Consider the following 19,595-nt stretch of genomic DNA (forward strand, 5'->3'; position numbering starts at 1 on the left):
CGGCGCGCGGGGGTGGACAACGGTGCCATGCTGCATTTAGCAGCATTGCATCGCTCACGATATCGCCAGATTGGGCTGCATGTACAGCCGACTGGGGTTATCGTAAATGGCCAGCAGGAGCCGATATTTTGAACAATTGAACGAAAACTATCATTATCGTTCAAAACATCAGCTAGTGTGTACGCGGCTTAAATTTAGTGGAAAATGTATTGGATGACTTATGGCTGCAATATCACTTTTCTAATACATGGACAATAGACCTGTTTCAGACCCACTCGCAAGATGCGATCGCTCGCTCTCAGAAAGGGGCCGGATATTTAAATGGAGCGCTCGCACTGCGTCACGTAAGGACGCCCACTATGTTTTAGCGAGCTATGGCAAAGTGCGCTCGCAAATGTCTGAAGACACCCCCTTGCCTCTCGCAACACACGTCATCTCTGGGAAATGAAGGATTAATCGAGACCAACGTGAGCCATCGGAGCTGCTCACAGCCCTTGGGGTTGCCTTAGCCTGCCGCAAGCACAGTGATCAGCGCTGGCTGAAATACATGCAGGTGACGTGTACTATGACACTACTTTGCTAATTATGCACGCCCTTTACACGCCGTTTTGGCGGCCAGACACGCCTGCGTTCCCACATCCACTCCCCCATTTACAAGCACCTTCCCCTGTTACCACCCACAAACAGCACTGTCACTCAAAGTAGCGACCTGATAGTGGCTTACGAGCTACCAAAATCAGATCGCAACGAATGGCTTGCGCACTGCGAATTATATGCATGCTCAGATGGGAGAATATCGCTCACAGCGAGCGGGTCTGAATCAGGTCCAATGTCTTTGTGAATCTAGGAGAGCTTCTTATAATTTTAGAATTTCTAAGAATTAAAAACAACCCTCTATTCACTATGATAGCCATTAGCTCACTAGACATGAACATAATCGTCAGATTCACATAAAGATACCTGATTCTTCTTCGGATTCATCTTGTTCCATCACTTCTACAGATTTTTTATTCGTTTGTAGAGGAACGTTGCTAGATGGTTTCTGTTTAGCCATCAGACATTCACCCTTACCCAGTTTTATATCTTTAGGTAGTTTACTCCCTTTCACCTTTAGTTTTTTGTTATCATTACTGTCATTTGTTTCGTCAGGCGATTGAGTTGTTTTCTTTTCCTTCTGTTTTGTTTTATATATTTCATTAGACTCCGGCTCAACCTTTTTCTTCAGTTTCGCTTTTTGTTTAGTTTTCTTGGTCTGCAAAGCAGTTTCTCTATTGGATGACACATCGTCGTCGGAATCTGATAGATCGTAGAAACGGTTCAGATCCTCAGTCGTATTGCGATTAATTTGCCGTCCCCGTTTATCCACTGTGTGCTTAAGACTAAACTTCTTGTCATGGAACATTGCACGAAAGCGCTTATCAATTTTAATCTTCTTGTCCTTTTCAGACATTTCCCAAAATCTGGGATCCTTTGTGACCCGACTAAATCGCTGGTCAGAGGAGAGTCCTTCTTTCGACGCCATCTTCAGGGATTATAATAAAACAGACAAGTGCTGAAGAAAATAATCCAATGTAGGTCAGAAACTTAAATGAAAAAACAGAGAAACATGTGTAAGTTTAGTGTACGATTAAGCTCCAAGAAATACAGAAGAATCCACAAAGAAATCAGGAAACTAATCTAGTTATTTGGAGCTCCCCAGAGATTGATTTTATCCTGTGCCTATAATTTCATTGTATATTGTATGCAGTGCAAGAGTGCTAACAAATCTGCTCATGGTGGACAAAAAAAATGACTAACAGCATTTGCACAGTAACCCTGCTCATACAGAGGCTCGACCTGTAGATCGATCGTATTGAGCCATACATGTACATCCAAATTTAATGATACAGACATTTGCCACTCTGTCAAAATATCCAGATCTGATGGAGCTACATTAGCACATTGGAAGAGGACTACAAGCCCAGTAAGATGAGGCCATCTTCCACGTACATACAGTATACAGTGAGATGCTATCATAGGGCAGCACAGACGGTGTAATGGTTAACATTACTGCCTCACAGCACTGAGGTCGTTGGTTCGATACCCACTACGGCCCTAACTGTGTGGAGTTTGTATATTCTCCCTGTGCTTGCGTGGGTTTCCTCCGGGTTCTCCGGTTTCCTCCCACACTCCAAAAATATACTGGTAGGTTAATTGGCTCCTAACAAAATTACCCCTATTGTGTGTATGTGCGTGTGCATGTGGTAGGGAATATAGATTGCAAGCTCCACTGGGGCAGGGACTGATGTGAATGGCCGAATATTCTCTGTAAAAGCGCTGCGGAATATGTGTGCGCTATAGAAATAACTGGTAATAAATAAATAAATAAATATGACCACATATAGATGGAAATGCTGTTCTCTTCCAACAGAACCTACCATCCATCACGGTGTACATCTGGTGGCCACCCACCATATATATATATATATATATATACACACACACATTAGGAGACTTTTTGCACCATGCTTGTAGTGATTTGCAGGCAATAATGATTTAAAATGGGCAAAATCCCCATCCTAGTCAGTGTGCACTAGAACCTTGAGTGTTAAAGGGGGCGTTTTACAGGTATTGCTGTATGTGCTTTCTATTCACACAGTGGAAACATTACATATATGTTGGAGCAGGATTCTACTAATTACAATACCATATACATTCAGGTTGTATTTTATTTGTAAACATAATGTATAAGTGTGTTTGACTTGATAGGCCTGCAAGCGGCAGGAATTACAATAACGTATTGATGATGACAAAGTCAAATAGGTGCCATCATTTTTAAATCGATTCCAGTGTGGGTCTTAACAGATCATCAAGGATTCAGTGGCCTTATAGGGACACGTAGTAAACCAAAAAAGGACATGTGGAGATGTTGCCCATAGCAACAACCCAGCCGCTATCTCTCATTTATCTAACAGTCTATAAAATAGCTAGAAACTGGTTGTTAGTACAGGCAACACCACTACTGTATGTGCCCTCTTTAGATGGTACAATACACCCCTCCTTAGTGCTACTCTGAATAAATTAGTGGCAAAAGCTGTAGCACCTTGCACAGCACACAACTCACTATGGAGGAGATCAAAGCTTGGAGAGAGATAAAGTACTAACCAATAACTTACAGGCTGTGTTTGAAAAATGACAGGAGCTGATTGGTTGGTACTTTATCTCTTTCCACGTTTTGATGTATCTGCCCCTTGATCTAGGTAGAGGAGAGGGCAAGCGTGTGTGTGTATATATAGTAAACTATAAGCTGCAGCTCCCATGCTAAGGGCAACACAAAAACCAAGCCTGGGCACACCGGTGCCAGCTAAACTACAAGACGCAGCACACAGGGCTCTATATACCCGCTACGTGTGTACTGTCCTGGCTCCCAGCGCTGTGCACCTCTTACTTCCGTTCACCATGTGTTTCCTACCCACAACGCCCTGCGCCACACTGCCCTTTAACACGGCTACGGCGGCCGCCTGCAGTCAGTATTCCTCAGCGCGTTTCCATGTCCTGCTTTGGTGCCCTTGGCAGAGAATGTTAGTGCTGAGTTTGTGTGGCGGAGAGAGCTCCCAGCGTGCTGCGTACAGGGTGCTGCAGATCCTCGGTGCCTACTGTGTATTTTATCACATACATACAGGAGTTATTGAGCTAGCTAGCTGTGTCCTTATCATGTGCCCCTAATACAGATGACAGATGTGTCCTGACTCCATCTGTGCTGCTGTGTAGGTCTGGCTAGTATTCACTGTTGCTGGTTTGGCATAGTAGTTGGCACTGCCAGTCCTTGCCATGGCCACCAGTGCCTGGGGGGTGTCCCTGTGCAGGAAGTGTTCTCGCCTGGTCTACAGAGGTGGGTACAGGTTGCATTTCACCAGTGGGTGGTACAGCTCTAATGCCACACCAGCTTGTGAAATACCCCAGCTCTGTGTGCCCCTGAGAGCTACATCCACTTCCGCAACAGACAGTCTCTACAATGTGTTTGACAGAAGCATGAAAAGGAGGCAGAAGAAGTGGGCAGCATCTCAGGACAATGCTCAGCAGTATGACTACCTACAGGAGGAGGTGAGTAGCACAACTACACTCTTCCCTGTGTCTCTCTGTGGGCCTGATTCTGCAGATGCCACTTACCGTATACGTACGCCCATGGCAGCTTGCTTTCTAGTTTATGCCATGTGAGAATCTGCCCTTGTATACCAAAATCTGTGTGGCTGCATGGTGATGCCTATCCCGCCCACTGTTCTTATGCCCGCAGCAGCTGTCACCATTATTATTGGGATTTAAGCTACAGTATACCAGCCCCATACTGGGTGCAAACGACCCTGCAGACACAGTAGTCCCATCACGATTGAGCAAAGAAGTCTTCTCTTGTGCCACTAACACTGCCACGATGCAGAAGACTTCTGTGAGATTGCATGGTTTCCGCTCATTTCACAGAAAGTGCCATTTGTCGGCGGAAGGATCACTCCGCACACACAAGCAATCTCCGTCCGTGTGCGGATACCTGATGCGCCGTATGTGCAAAGCCAATTTAATTTTGCATGCACAGTATGATGAAATCGCAAAGTCGAAGCGACTCAGAATTAGACCCTCTATCTGCAAATCTGCACGGACAAATGTGTGCATTGACGTTCAGAACGTTTTAGTTGCACCCATTGTAATAATTGTTACTATAAACACACCGGACAAAATAATATGGAATGCTCACATTAGACATTAATATGGCGTTACATCACCCCCTACTTTAATGACAGCTCGGATTTTCTGAGGCATGCTATCAATATGACTGGATCACATTCATATCGCATTGCGCCCATTCCATGACCAAGTGGTCCTTCAATGCAGCCAAATTCGGAGGGTGTTTGTGTTTCTTCTTCACAGCCGGTTCCAACACGTCCCAATTTTTGTAAATAACATTGAGATCTGGTGAATTGGAGGGCCATGTGAGATGTGGAACGTCAGTCTGGTGCTCTGCAAACCAATCCTGCACAATCCTAGCACGATGAACAGTACAGTTATCATCCTGAAACAATGGATGCACAAGATGGTCTTCGTCTTTCAGAAACTGGACAAATGGCAAAACCGCATGATCTAACAATGTCACATAGTCCACCGCTTCCATGCTATTGGACACCTCGACCAAGGGTCCAGCTCCAGCACTCAAAATACACACCCAAAACATGACACATGACACTTCAACCTACTTTCTGCACAGCTCGTTGGACACACTCTAGTTGGAACATTTCCCCAGCCCTCCTCATGGCTCTGGAGCGACCGGCATTGGAGTATAAGCAAAATCTGGATTCATCAGACCATATGATGCGTCTCCATTGTTCAGTGGTCCAGTGATGATGCTTGTTTGGCCCATGTCAAACTCTGTTTCTTTTGGATGGTTGTTAACCTGGGACATACCTGGGCTATACGGCTGAAAATTCGTAACCCATGCAGTTAACGCCAAAGCGTTCATTCTGATACTGTTTGGCTGGGTGCGCATTGTACTGTTGGAGCAGTTCCTGACTCGTTTGGAACCGATTGGTGGTTGCTAGGCTCTCTAAATGCCTGCAGTCCCGATTTGCCATTATTGAATTTTGGCCACTGTTCTGCCGCTGAGATTCTTGGTGTCCATGCTTCTTCCACTGTAGATGGATACTACTCACTGTCTTTCAAGGGCACACAAACAAATGCCACCAGGTCCTACAGGCTATGACCATGCTCTCGGCCAAACACAATGGCTCCCTTTTGCCACTCAGTCACGTCACATGTACAACCCATGGTTCCACTTGAAAAAGAAACAATATCTCAACAAATTTGCATTGTATCAACATCTCAGACATTCACAATGATCATCCAATAGTTTTAGTGTCACCATCTACACACATGTTCATGTCCCGCTTCGTTGAACTTATACCACCTTGTCTTTCCGCATTCCATATTATTTTGTCCTGTGTGTTCTAGGGTAAATTTGGCAAGATGCTAAGTGTTGGAACAAACTGGAGAATCTAGATGAGAACATATAAACTCCACACAATGCAATGATGGGCTCATAATCAAAATAAGCTATATACAATGACATTATATACAAGGTAAAGATGGCCTTGCCCAAATAGGCTAAGAGATATTTACGGAACACTTGAAACATAAAGTATCAGAATAAAAATGTTAGCTCCTGGTAGGAAGAGTGTGAGCAGTTACTTCTATACCGAAGCATTGTCAGCTGTCAATATTAAAGGGGTCTTTTGTGACTGGTATTTTGTGCTGCTTTTGGTAGTTTGGTACCGTAGAAATGTGAAGAGAAGGTGGAAGATGGAGACATGAGATTGAAAGGTGTGGTGGCACCTGATGCTATCAAAGAAGCCGCAGGGTTCACCGCATCAGGAACTCAACTTCCCACCAGTGATCCAATCATAAAATCGTCCAGAAAATGGGATTCATCAGTATTCCTGTGCGAGTTTGGGTTCCACGGTTAACCTAATGCTGTAATCTCAGTCAAGGTGGTGGTATGCTTAAATCACTGGTCCATCGGCTCTTTAAGTAGCCAAGCTAACCCCAACTGATTATTACTTTTGTATAAATCATAATTAAAGCATAGTCTAGATTGAATATTCCATCAGACACAACTGGTACTTTCTAGGTGACAGCAGGCAGGTAAGCTGTCCCGAGATACCATAGCTGAACAGAGAAAGCAACAACATAACCATCTATCTCAGTGACCCCAGCAGTTGATAAGAGATAGTATTCCAGCAGATCATGTCATCGGTGTGATGTCACCAAGTACACCATTTTTAACTGTCCCACATCGGTAAGAAAATTAACATTTGGGTGGTAAGGTGATGAGCGGATCTAATGGTGGGTACACACTGTACGATCTATCGTCCTGTATATCGTTCTGACGTGGATGTACAATGTGGTGCACATCCTGTAATGTGTACGCACAACTGTACATAGTGTAGAGGAGAAACTAATAATTGGATACAATCCCCCAACATGATCTATTGTGCCGCAATTCAGAAGATTGTATAGTGTGTACACTCTATATCCCGTGTTCTGGGATTTAGTGAAATTGGAACAATCGTCACATTGTTGCATTGTAGAGTGTGTACCCAGCTTAATATGCAGGTGTCATTAGTATAATTTAATCTCTAACAACAGCTCCCAGTATAAATTAATACTGGGAACTGCTCCATTGCGTAAAGGGCAGTGATCTGAAGAGAGAGAACCCCATAGTTGTACTGGTCAGGCTGGACAATGTGCCTCTATCACCACAATAAAGATTGGAAACATCCTTTATTGGTCAAATGTTTACGGCCAACCTTGTTATGTGATGTAGTGCTTTATGTTGTTGATGTTGCTCTCTTTTATGATTATTAGCATGTTACAAATTTGGTAATATCCGGTTTTATTCAAAGACCAGATACTGGCTGGGTATGTCCTCTATCTTGGAAAATGCACAATGCCACTGTTTTGTGTATTTTTCATTCTTGTCCTTCGTAGTAATTGTCATTTCCTTTCTTACAGGTAGGAGGCCGAATTGCAGATCGTGTGTTTGATGTAGCGAGGTGAGTGACAGAGGTTTTATTACCCTGGTCTAAGACATGCTGTAAATACTGTATGTGCAAATTAATCTTAATTTAAAAAAAAAAAAAAAGCCGCCTTAAGCGTACCCCTCACCTATGGGTGGTAGAAGATGGGCCACTGCTACCACCATCATTTAGAAGGACAAATCCAGGTCTCCATGGCACCAGAAAAAGCCAGCTTTCACTAACTTGCTGCAGTAATATATGCGACCCCATATTGTAAAGTTGGTTGCTAGAAAATCATTAACAATTCTCTACTATGCCTTGGTTGGAGATAAAGTACCAGCCAATCAGCTCCTAACTGCCATGTCACAGGCTGTGTTTGAAAAATGACAGCTAGGAGCTGGTTGGTTGGTACTTTTTCCATTCACTTTATCTCCATCCAGGGATTAGTCAATAGAACGCTATGTTCTCTGTATTTTAGGGATGTGCTTTACACCCACACACAATTGTCAGATGCTTGGGGACAGCTTCTGAGTCATGTTTAGTTAGATCCAGGCAGGTATTATGTTTCTTTTATTTTATGATTTACTATTTACACTTTGGGGTATTTTTGCCTGTATTTAGTATGTTTCCATAAACAAATATACAAATATGCTGTTAATGTCCTCTATACACAATTCATTAGAATCCGGTGATGGAGCCCTGCTCGCTAAATGGCTTTCTATCCAATGTGTAGGGGCTGAACAGTTCTATCCAACAAGTCAGCTCAAATGTTAATAAATGTGAGATTCCATTCAGTATGATCACTGTGCAATGTATTTATCTGCATCTATAAGTCACTGATCTTCCAAATATATTGCTAGTTGGCATACCAGCTATGACTAAAACACTATTACAAATTATCTATTCCTGCAGAGATCCCTCCCCTATTTTATGCTGACATGCTCAAACCCCGCCCCCCCTTCAATATAAACCCAAAATGATGTCACCCATTCTAAGTGACAGTTTAAGACGGGGATTTAAATAGATTTTTTGCAGCCGCAGCTCCTGTCTAAAGTGACGGGCGCTATTTGGTTGTTTGTGCCGGCGTTACCCATTATTTATGCAAGCACCATTCTCAGGTGGCGAGAAGAAATTGCCCAAAGTCAGGCTTTAGGGTGCCCATATTACCGTTTTGGCAGTACGCCCCCTAGTTTGCACAGGTTTAGCCTCTTTATTTGGCTAATCCCGTGGCATTAGGGCACGACATCCGCACGCACAAACAATTAGGTAGCTCCTGTCAGTTTAGACGGGAGCTGCTGCTGTGAAAAAACAATTGCATTTCCCCCTATGACTGTCTAGCAGAATTAACTTGACCCCCACATATGCAGATAAAAAGGAATAAAAAAATAGCATGGTCATCCCAATATTTGTCCACACTTCTCCTGCCCCTACCCCTAACTGCTCCCACCCTAAATATTTGTGAACAATAAAGGTGCCCACACACATACCGATGTGCCCCACGATCCGACATCGTGTATGATTTCCCTTGAACTCTCCCCCGGCAACTCCCCGGCAATCCTACACACGATTTGGAGTAAAAAGCATCCAATCTGACTTAAGATCTATCTTGCATCTTAACTTTTTTTTTTTTTTTCCAGTGCATCGTGTCCCAGACTGGCAAATCTACCCTACAGCACGGCAGATCTGAAGATGCGATGTGCGACCTGCGGGGACGCGAATCGCATTGCGATCGTGAGTGGGGACTCACGATTTACTCTCGATTTGGGCATATTTTACATGATTTGCCGTCACGATTCGTTGAAATCTGCCAAATCGTGTAAAATATCGCTATGTGTGTGGGCAGCTTTAGGTTGCAATATAAATTCAAAATAAAGCAAAAAACAAAAAAACTTCTAAAACAAAACTATATACCTTTTGTCTCTTCCATATTATTCCATCAGACTTTGCACAAAGTACACATATTTGGTCCCTATACCCAGGAGAACTAGCTGGTTAAATCATGGGCTCATTTACCTAAAATTAATTCTAGGCAGAACCAGGGACAATGTTTATTTCATCATGCTACCAAATGAAAGTATGATCTGTTCCATACAAAAAAACTAAATAAAATGTTCATGGATAGATTAATAATTTAAAAGTTATTCCCTGTAAGTTTCACAAGGCTTACATATAATAAAAATTGGTATAGTCAAGAGTATTTTTCCTCCTATTTGTTAAAGTGTGTATTTTGTGCCACTTTTCTTGTGTTAGGTTGATTTATTATATCACAACATAAATATATTTGCATTTCCTTTGCAGAACTTTTCCTTTTGCCCTAGATCTTAGTTCTGGAAGAGGTTATGCATCACATTATTTAACAAAGGTATGTATAGTACCCTCTCCTGCTATATGTTTGACACATGTTGGGCACATTGAAAGCAGCAATCCAATTTAGAAGATTTTCTATTCTTTAAGTAGCAAGTAACTTTTACACATGCATCCGATTATTAATTCCTTTACAAAATTTCAGAGAGGGGTTCCAAAGCCTCTCTGCTCACTACATCATATGCCATGTGACTGTGTTTGCCATGGCAGTCCAGGATCCCAAACTACTAGTAGCATCTTCAAGAAAAAAAAACAAGAGAAAATGTTAATACCAACATTTTTATAGCCTGCCACAGTGATTTAAGATTAAAAAAATTATATATATTTTTTTTAATGTGATTTGAGCTACAAATGTTATTAAGTGACAAAGCTTTGTGCCTTATTCAGAAAAAGGGTTATATTCTCCTTGGACCCCAGATCACCCAGCTGTCCTTTCCTTCTTACTCTCTTGAACTCATTTACTCTAAATACTGAGTATGGTATTATTACAGGAATAAGCAACTAAATAATTGCTGTTTTCATGGCACCTGACCATTTATTTATTTCATTGTGAAGATCTCAGTGTATAGCAGATGTGTGGTTGGGGGTATTGCAAACCACTTTGTGTGTTTAGTTGGTGTAGGAATTGTAGCTGATGCTGGGGACAGAGAGTGTGGCTGGTGTGAGGCAGAGTTGGTGCAAGAACGCTGATTATGGGGCAGAGTAGGCATGGGCATCTTTTAAGTAATGAATCCTCCAGGTCAGTTTAAAGATTTTGTAAGTTGAGGAGAGCATTATACTGTTAGGTAGAGCTTTCCATATAAGTGTAGGTGCACAGGAGACATTTTGTGGAAATGAGAGGGGATGACCTCACTAGAGAAGCACACGGGGTTATTGGGAAAGTATTTGACAATGAGTTCGGGAAAATAGGTGATGTAGTTACTTGTAGGCTAGGCTTGGTCCTCTAGCTATTATTTTGCACTTTATGGGAAGCTAGTGAAGGGAGTAACACAGAGGCAGCAGATGAGGAAGGACTAGAGGTGTGTGTTTTGAAGCAGGATTTGTGACTGATTGCTGGAGGTTAGTCTTCTTATTTGCCGGCCAGACAAATGGTGGTTGCAATAGACAAGATGGGAAGTTATAAAGTCATGGTTCTAGAGATGGTTTCATCTTCTGTCAGGAAAGGGAGTATTCTGTATGTGTTGTGCACGTGCAGAAGGATGACTTTGTCAGATGTGTCAAAAGGAGAAGATCCTGTAGGACTTGGGGGGTAGCTTTACTAAAGCTTGTAAGAATTAAAATTGGAGGTGTTGCTCTTAGTAACCAAACAGCCAATCAGATTGTAGCTAACATTTCTCTGTTGCATTCTAGAAATGATAGAATCTGATTGGATGCTCCACTGGTCTGTTTTAGAAGCTTTATTAAATCTACCCATTAGAGAGAAGATTTGATTTCACTATGAGACATTAATTGGTTCTTTTTGCAAGCTGAATGGAGTACAGTAGGAAGGTGACAGGATGAACTGGGTCTAGCAGGAAGATAGTGGTAAGAAAAATGTCAGTCTGTTGTAAACAAGGTTCTCCAGTATTTTTTAAACAAATGGACCTAGGGAAATTGTTTAGTAGCTATAGGGCCGGGATTGGTCAGAAGAGCATTTCTTGAGAATGGGAGTCATGCTGAATGGGAGGCAGACAAGGAAATACCTATTTAGTGGGAAAGATTGAATAATTTGATCAAGGCTGACAGTTATGCTGGGTACACTCTACAGCAGGCATGTCAAACTCAAAATACCAACCGGGCCGAATATTAAAGGTCTACGAGTGTGTGGGCCGAAAACAAAAACAATTTTGAAAGGTTTATTATTAATAAAAACCAATGCAGTGCCCCCTGTAGTAGTGCCCCTTTTGCAATTCCACCCTGTATTAGAGCCCCTTTTCCAATGCCCCCTGAATTTGTGCCCCTTGTGCAATGCCCCTTTATGCAGAGCCCTTAGTAGTGCCCCCAGTAATGCACCTTATGCAGAGCCCCGAGTAATGCCCCTTATGTTATGCCCCCAGTAATGCCCCTTATGTTATGCCCCCAGTAATGCCCCTTATGTTATGCCCCCAGTAATGCCTCTTATGCAGAGCCCCCAGTAATGCCACTTATGCAGAGCCCCCAGTAATGCTCCTTATGTTGTGCCCCCAGTAATGCCCCTTATGTTGTGCCCCCAGTAATGCCCCCTATGCAGAGCCCCCAGTAATGTCCCTTTATACAGAGCCCCCAGTAATGCCCTTAGTGGTGCCCCCAGTAATGCCCCTTTATGCAGAACCCTCAGTAATGCCCTTATGTTGTGCTCACAGTAATGCCCATAGTAGTGCCCCCAGTAATGCCCCTTTATGCAGAGCCCCCAGTAATGCCCCCTATGCAGAGCCCCCAGTAATGTCCCTTTATACAGAGCCCCCAGTAATGCCCTTAGTGGTGCCCCCAGTAATGCCCCTTTATGCAGAGCCCCCAGTAATGCCCCTTTATGCAGAACCCTCAGTAATGCCCTTATGTTGTGCCCACAGTAATGCCCATAGTAGTGCCCCCAGTAATGCCCCTTTATGCAGAGCCCCCAGTAATGTCCCTTTATACAGAGCCCCCAGTAATGCCCTTAGTGGTGCCCCCAGTAATGCCCCAGGCTCTGCTCGTCGCAGGTGACATGACCCGCGCACTGCATCACTGGGAATGCTGGCCTCTGAAGCGATCAGAGGCTTCTGATCGCTTCAGAGACCACTGTTGCCAGCCTGCAGACTGGGGTGTGGGCCGAATATTATATATATAATAAATATATATATATATATATTATATATATATATATATATATATATATATATTAATATATATATATATATATTATATATATGAGCCCACACTCTGGGGCCGCAGAAAATGTTTATTCGGGCCGCATGTTTGACATACACACTTATCAATCGGCCGCTGGATGTGTTTAGGCTGACATTACAACTGGGTGGACATTTAAATTTGCTTGCCCAGTTGTGATGTCCGTGTGGGCGGTCCCTGCAGTCACTGTTCGGGTGGGTGGACGGTCGCCCGTACACACATACAGATGTATCGATATATGTTTCAGTTATATCAGCATCAGCTAAGGCCGACCTGATATGTCTGTGAACAACTTAGTTCAGACATATCAGGTGTACACACCTGCCAATGCACTTGCGATATATATCATTCGTCGATCGTACAATACTGTATATTGACAAGTGTGTACCCAGCCATAGTGTGCACCAGGTCAGAAGGGATTGGATTTACTAGACAGATTCTAATGACAAAAGGATTGAGGCATATTTGGAGAAATATTTGCAAAAGTTTGTGCCGAACATTCTGTCAGGAGTCAGCAATCTCGTAATACAAAATGTACAAAGGATGCAAATCAAGGCTAATTCTATTATTTGCAAATTACAAACTAGCAAAGAACTTTTTGGAGGCGCTCATTGGGCAGTAACCATGGAAGTTTAGAGAGTGCCTGTTCTAGTCTAATGGGGTGACTGTCATCTTCACCGCACCTAAAAGTATGTAGTGACTGGAGCCAAGCAAGGCTGCCGCTAGACTGGTGGCAGGCTGTCCTCCTTTTGGGGTAAAACAGGTGCAATCAAGCGGGGGGGGGGAGGAATAGTGCCAAAATATGTACATTAATTTAAATAATTAGATTCACTTACATTTTTGATGTTACCGTTTTAAAATCTGCATGCTTGTCTTCCTCCTAAACCTACTTTTAGTATTGTGGATTAAAAATATTTTCTTTACAGTGGTTAGTAAAGTACTGTAGCATTGTAAATAAAATTTAAATGGAGTTATTTATTTTTGTTCTGCTTGGAGCCCTGTTCAGTATGTCAGATAGACCCTTCTATGAAGCATAGATCAGTGGCTCTCAAGCTTTCTCAGTTCGAGGCACCCTTAGTTTCTCCATAATGTTTCAAGGCACCCCTAAGCCAAAATAATTACTGAGCAGTCCCATTTTTTTAAATAGTTGGATCAAGATAACGTAACAAGTACTTAAAAAAGAAAGAGGAAAAACTGTGTTATTCTTACCCATTGCCCCCTCCGTCTCTCTCCCTTTCCCCCCTCTGTCTCTCCCTTTGCCCCCTCCATGTCTCTCTCTTTTCCCCTCTGTCTCTCCCTTTGCCCGCTCCATGTCTCTCCCTTTTCCCCTCTGTCTCTCCCTTTGCCCCCTCCATGTCTCTCTCCCTTTCCCCCCTCTGTCTCTCCCTTTGCCCCCTCCATGTCTCTCTCCCTTTCCCCCCTCTGTCTCTCCCTTTGCCCCCTCCATGTCTCTCTCCCTTTCCCCCCTCTGTCTCTCCGTTTGCCCCCCCCATGTCTCTCTCCCTTTGCCCCCTCCATGTCTCTCTCCCTTTGCCCCCTCCATGTCTCTCTCCCTTTCCCCCCTCTGTCTCTCCCTTTGCCCCCTCCATGTCTCTCCCTTTTCCCACTGTCTCTCCCTTTGCCCCCTCCATGTCTCTCCCTTTTCCCCATCTGTCTCTCCCTTTGCCCCCTCCATGTCTCTCCCTTTGCTCCTCTCCATGACCCCCCTCCTTTCTTAACTTCAGTTGTGATCGTCTGCTCCCTTCTGCAGCATTGCTCCTCAGATCAGATACTTCTCCTTTCTGATCTCCCATAATTCACTGCGTTGTAGTACCCCATTCTTCAACAGACAGCCTCAGGATTCACTGCCTGTTGCATTACAGTGACAGCTCTTCCCCGCTCATCGCAACTCCCTCCCCGACGCTCCTCTCTGCTCCTTGCTGCCAACTCCTGTCCCACCTGTGCAAAATGTAAATATTTGACATAAAAAAAAAAAAAAAATACACTGACCGACCTCTTTAGGCCACCGGCTGCCGCTGCACCCTGGAGACAGTGCCACGGCACGCCAGGGAGCCGCAGCATATAGTTTGGCAACCACTGGAATTGATCATTATCTACCTTTTAAGCTAACTAAAATACACCTTGTGCGTTTACATTCGTAAAGCCAGCAGGTGGCGCTGTTGTTGCTTAGGAATGAGTGTAGTTACTGCTAAAAGTGTTCAAACAAGTCTCTGCAAAAGCTGAAGGGACTTCTATAAAATTCCGTAGAGCATTGGTTCACAGGGCAGCCATGTGAACGGCATTTTTCATAAGGTTTCTAGTTATGGAGAATTATTTGTATAATATTCCCAGGAAGCATGTCCTGAAGTGTGATAAATGTCTTTATATTTTTTAAAGAAATTCTAACACTAATGGGGCCCATCCATCAACAATAGATTGCTGCGATCCCGCGATGCTGCAACCCCGCATCGCAGGATCGCAGAAATCCAACATGTTGGATATTCCCAATTTGACGATCGCGATCAAAAAATTATCGTGATCGTCAAATCGGGGACATTTAACATGTAATATTTCAGCGATCCTGCGACGGATCGCTGACCATCGATGTTGTCCGGCGTTTCCACCCGGCAGATCGCGTCGCAGGATCGCGGAAATGCCGGACAAATGTATGGGCACCTTAAGATCAAGTTGAATGTAAAAGTACATTTCAGTCTCTGTGAGCAGTATAGCATTGCTTCTGTAACGTAAAGCCACACCCCAGGTCTTTTGTGACTGCCAAACAACGAGGGTCTCTCACCTGTTACCTGCACTGATGCTGGCTTATTACCTAGTAGGATTTATATTAATGATGATGGGAGTCTCAGTCGAAGGAATTTTTTTAAGGTGGAGATGTATCGAGCAGTGAAAAGAGTGGGGAAGATTTCCATAGTAAATAATCTGTTTCGAGGTAGCAATTATCAAATGCATTCTATAAAATGAGAGGCAGAAGCTGATTGGTTGTTATGTTCAACTTCTCCGCTTGTCCACATCTGCCCATATTTTTTTAAATGTAAACAAACCATTCTCTTACCTGTGTTCCTGCTCAGATGTTTGAAGTAGACATTATGGGCCTGATTCAACAACGAGATATAACCCCTTTAGCACTCGCTCAATATATAACAAACAGCGGAAGCCTATGGTTGCCGAGCTGTTTGTCACTGAACCGCTTACACCATCTATGCATGGCGAGTGCAATGCGGTCCTCGGCAACAACCTTTCCGGCTTCAGTGAACCCTTCCAGGCTGTGCTGTGTCCCCGCCGGGTGAAAGTGTCATGCCCATGTGCAGACTGGCCGTCGGGCATGGCACAGCAACGCTGGCGTCAATGGCCTGCCAGCAACAGAGTGAGGACGCCGCTGAGGAGGACGAACGTCATTGGCCAACGCTGAAGAGGTAAATACAGTTGAATACCAGTGGCATATTCGTTAGTATCACTGCAATGGGATTGGTATTACGTACTTAAATGAGGACCTGTATCTTGGATGTTTGCCATAGATGCCCTCTATCTGGCGTCTGCTGTAGATGCCCATCGTCTCTTCATGTAGAGATTGGCCACAAGCCCACTGGCATTTCTTTAAAATAACAGAGAAATTCTACACGACTGACAAGTCTCAGATCTGTGACGCAAATCGGCTCCTGACCTGACTTACCAAATATACACTGGTGGTTTTTTTTTTTGTTTGTTCTTTTAGTATGTGTTTTTAAAAACTCATGTTATAGGAAACACATTTGACATACATTTGTTATTCGTGTTTTTTGCTGCATTGAGGAACTCACTGTAGGCTTCATCAATACATTTAACTACAGCAATAAAATACATAGCGAAATGCTACCACAATGCTAGTAACAGCAATAGTGTGTATGGCAAAACAATAGAACCTTTGATTGCTAATGTTAGACTTGTTTTACATCATATTGCCCGCTCCTTCCAGCTCTCATTCTAACCCGCTGCTTCCATGCTTCTTCCTCACTGTCTACCCCAACTGTGTCACCCCTGTCTGTGTGCCCCTCCCCTTTAGAATGTAAGCTCTCACGAGCTGGTCCCTCTTCCCTCATGTGCTTCTCCTTCCCGCACTCATACGATCATCTACTCCAAACTCCCCACAAGGGCACTTAACCCTTGGTTGCTGACGCCCACTGCTATGTTTACTGTTATGATCGCTTTTGCAGCAATGTTTATAAACTACGTCCTTGTCCTGCATTGTTTTGTACTGTTAAGTCGCTGTTTTCTTATTTGATCATTTATGTACATTGTACGGCACTGTGGAAGCCTTGTGGCGCTATATAAATAAAGGATAATAAAATATTAAAAACACATGTAAGAGGCGCAGGTGAATGTGAGAGATTGGACAGATGGATAATACTAAATAATGTATAATGCAACAATGTGCTTTTATATTCCAGATACACTTTAAATGCATTTCTAATTGTATTTTTTTAACATGCATCTGTATTAAAACAGGAAGATTCCATCTTCCTCTAGTCAAACACATGACAAATGTATGTTACTCATAGCCCATGCATAGTACATTTGTATTAATATTTTTTTGCGGTGTGAAATGGTCTTAAAAAATAAATCATTAAAATTATATGCATGGGTAAGATAAAAATGTGCTAAAATAAAGGTTATGTCATATGTTCAAAAATGTTATCAAAATAACTTTAAAAAAAATAAACAGAACCAAGCGGCAGAAAGCAAAGTACAGTACAACTCTGCAGGAAGCTTCTTGGGGTCAATTACCAGCTAATGTCATACGGGCCAGTACAAATGAATGTAAGTAATCCTAGGGTGTATATATAGTTCTTCTGGATAATACCATTGGGAGAAAACTCCTTAGTCCAGAAAAGGAGAACAGGGTATAAGGGTTGATGGAGAATAATTCCACCACTTTATCTGGTGCCCGCTGTCTGTAAATCACCAATGTGTACCACTTGGCCCCTGTAACTGGATTGGGGAAGCAGAAGTTGGGAATTAGAGGGCTGGTATTTATATTATCAATAAAGGATGTAGGGACTAGAGCTGCTTCTTTTGGGGAATGGGTGAAGTTACTGCCAAGAATCCCTGTATAGGGTTTGTCTGTTCTTGTAATAAGGATTACGATTAAAAACATGAGGAGATCAGGGCACGGTCTTCAGAATGGGGTAGGTAAGGGACCATAATGGAAGAGATGCGGTCATCATTGCAACAGGGTACTTGCCCCCGGAACAGCCGCAATGCCACACCGCTGATTGTCTGCACTGTTCGCATGTCAACATTTCACCAGTTTCGACATGGTCAATGTTGACATTATGATCATGTTGACATCATGCCAACATCATGCGACATTCTAACCTTATAACATAATACACCGAATCCATAATAGATTATTCTAATGAGGAAATGGGTCATGTAAAATTCCTCAGTGAGTGTTCAATCTCAATTTGGCAATTGTTTTAAACCAGGGACGGGGAACTTCAGGCCCGAGGGCCGTATAAGGCCTCCAGAATTATTTGGTCTGGCCCTCAGAGCTTTTTCTGCTAGCCTCATCTGGTTAGCAGGGTGCCTAGAATGGCACACTGCAACCAGAATCTATGCAGCAGTGCCACCTGGAGAACCTTAGGATGGTCACATGCTGCAGATGTTCACACCGCTGCCCTTACATCAGGAATTGCTGTAATCACCGCCAGTTGTAGCCCCGTCCTCATGTGACATCACACGGAGGGGGCGTGGCCTGCACTACGCCCACAAATACAGTTCTATATATCAAAATGGCCTTCGGCAGAAAAAAGGTTCTCCATCCCTGTTTTAAACCAATGCCCATAGTAGGTAACTACGACCGTTGTAAAGTGGTATATAAATCCCACGCTCCATTATGCGGAAAGGCTACCGCACGCCTAGTGGTCTCACACAATATCTAGCACAGTCCTGGACAAAATGTATTCTCTGTGTGCAAAGTACCTGAGTCTTCCAAGTTTCTGTATGCAAATAGGGCAGTCCAAAATGAATGCTAAAATATAAAGCAGGGTTTTATATCAGGGGATGTTTAAGGCAGATGCTAGTAGCTTGGGAGGTATCCAGTGCACCCTGGAATTGGGATTCTCATCCACAAATGTAATATTTTAGTAAATGTCAATCAAATAATAATATATTTAAATAAAAATGAGCCCTTATTGCTCCACAGTTATTTTTAGAAGGTGTTTTTTTTTTTTTTACAGTACAGCACCCTTCTACAATACCCTATCCATCAATGCCGCCACGCATGGCTGTTTTCTTGGTTTTATGACTAAAATAAAATGTAAATTGTTTAATTAAGGACTGATATGTGAACTTGCGCAACACAGATCTTATGCAGGACACGTTTGAAATGAGGGAGGTATATGTGCAAAAATTAGACGGACCTGGTAGGCTAAATGGCTTCTACCTGCCATTAAAATCTATGCTTCTGCTATGAACAAGCTTCAGATTCTGTCACAGATGTCAAATGAAAATACACCCACTCGCTGGCTGCTGTGGGTACTCTATTCCATCCCTAAATACTCGGAGGCAAGCTGTTCGCAGAAACATTTGACATTTTTATTGATGTTATAAATGCACGGACTAGAGTTTGGCTTGTGAGGGACCTAGTAGTAGTTACCCCTGCAGCTTATTGTAGGATCCTGTCGCGTCTGGGAAATTTCACCTGAAGATCAGCAAAATGAAATCACCTTTTGCCTTTGACTCAAAAGATTTAACCTTTTTTTTTTTTTTTTTTTTTTAATCTATTTTCTTATGTTCTCTGGAAACCATTTTGCTGTAGCCGTTCACTAATAAAATCTTGTTTATCAGTGGAGACGCCAAGTAATCCCTGTCATG

General features: G+C 43.1%; 2 protein-coding genes across 3 annotated transcripts in view; one reads left to right on the plus strand and one right to left on the minus strand.

The window, feature by feature from the left end:
- ESF1 (ESF1 nucleolar pre-rRNA processing protein) overlaps positions 1-3,482 on the minus strand; it is a 60,320-nt gene extending 56,838 nt beyond the window's left edge. Inside the window, exons 1-2 of one of the 2 annotated variants that reach the window (XM_088479444.1) lie at positions 3,381-3,482; positions 961-1,583 (exon numbers count right to left, since the gene is read on the minus strand). In XM_088479444.1, coding sequence (XP_088335570.1) covers positions 961-1,522 — 562 coding nt within the window. In that variant the 5' untranslated portion in view covers positions 1,523-1,583; positions 3,381-3,482. The remainder of the gene's footprint in view (positions 1-960; positions 1,584-3,380) is intronic. The other variant, XM_088479445.1, reaches the window with a different exon arrangement.
- A 319-nt stretch (positions 3,483-3,801) lies between these two features.
- Positions 3,802-19,595, plus strand: part of NDUFAF5 (NADH:ubiquinone oxidoreductase complex assembly factor 5) — a 33,457-nt gene continuing 17,663 nt past the window's right edge. The window contains exons 1-3 of the mRNA XM_088479446.1: positions 3,802-4,083; positions 7,534-7,574; positions 9,837-9,900. Of these exons, the coding sequence (XP_088335572.1) occupies positions 3,811-4,083; positions 7,534-7,574; positions 9,837-9,900 (378 nt within the window). The 5' untranslated portion in view covers positions 3,802-3,810. The remainder of the gene's footprint in view (positions 4,084-7,533; positions 7,575-9,836; positions 9,901-19,595) is intronic.

The sequence above is a fragment of the Taudactylus pleione genome, unplaced genomic scaffold, assembly GCF_031769625.1.
Source record: "Taudactylus pleione unplaced genomic scaffold, aTauple2 ptg000235l, whole genome shotgun sequence".
NCBI lineage: Eukaryota > Metazoa > Chordata > Amphibia > Anura > Myobatrachidae > Taudactylus > Taudactylus pleione.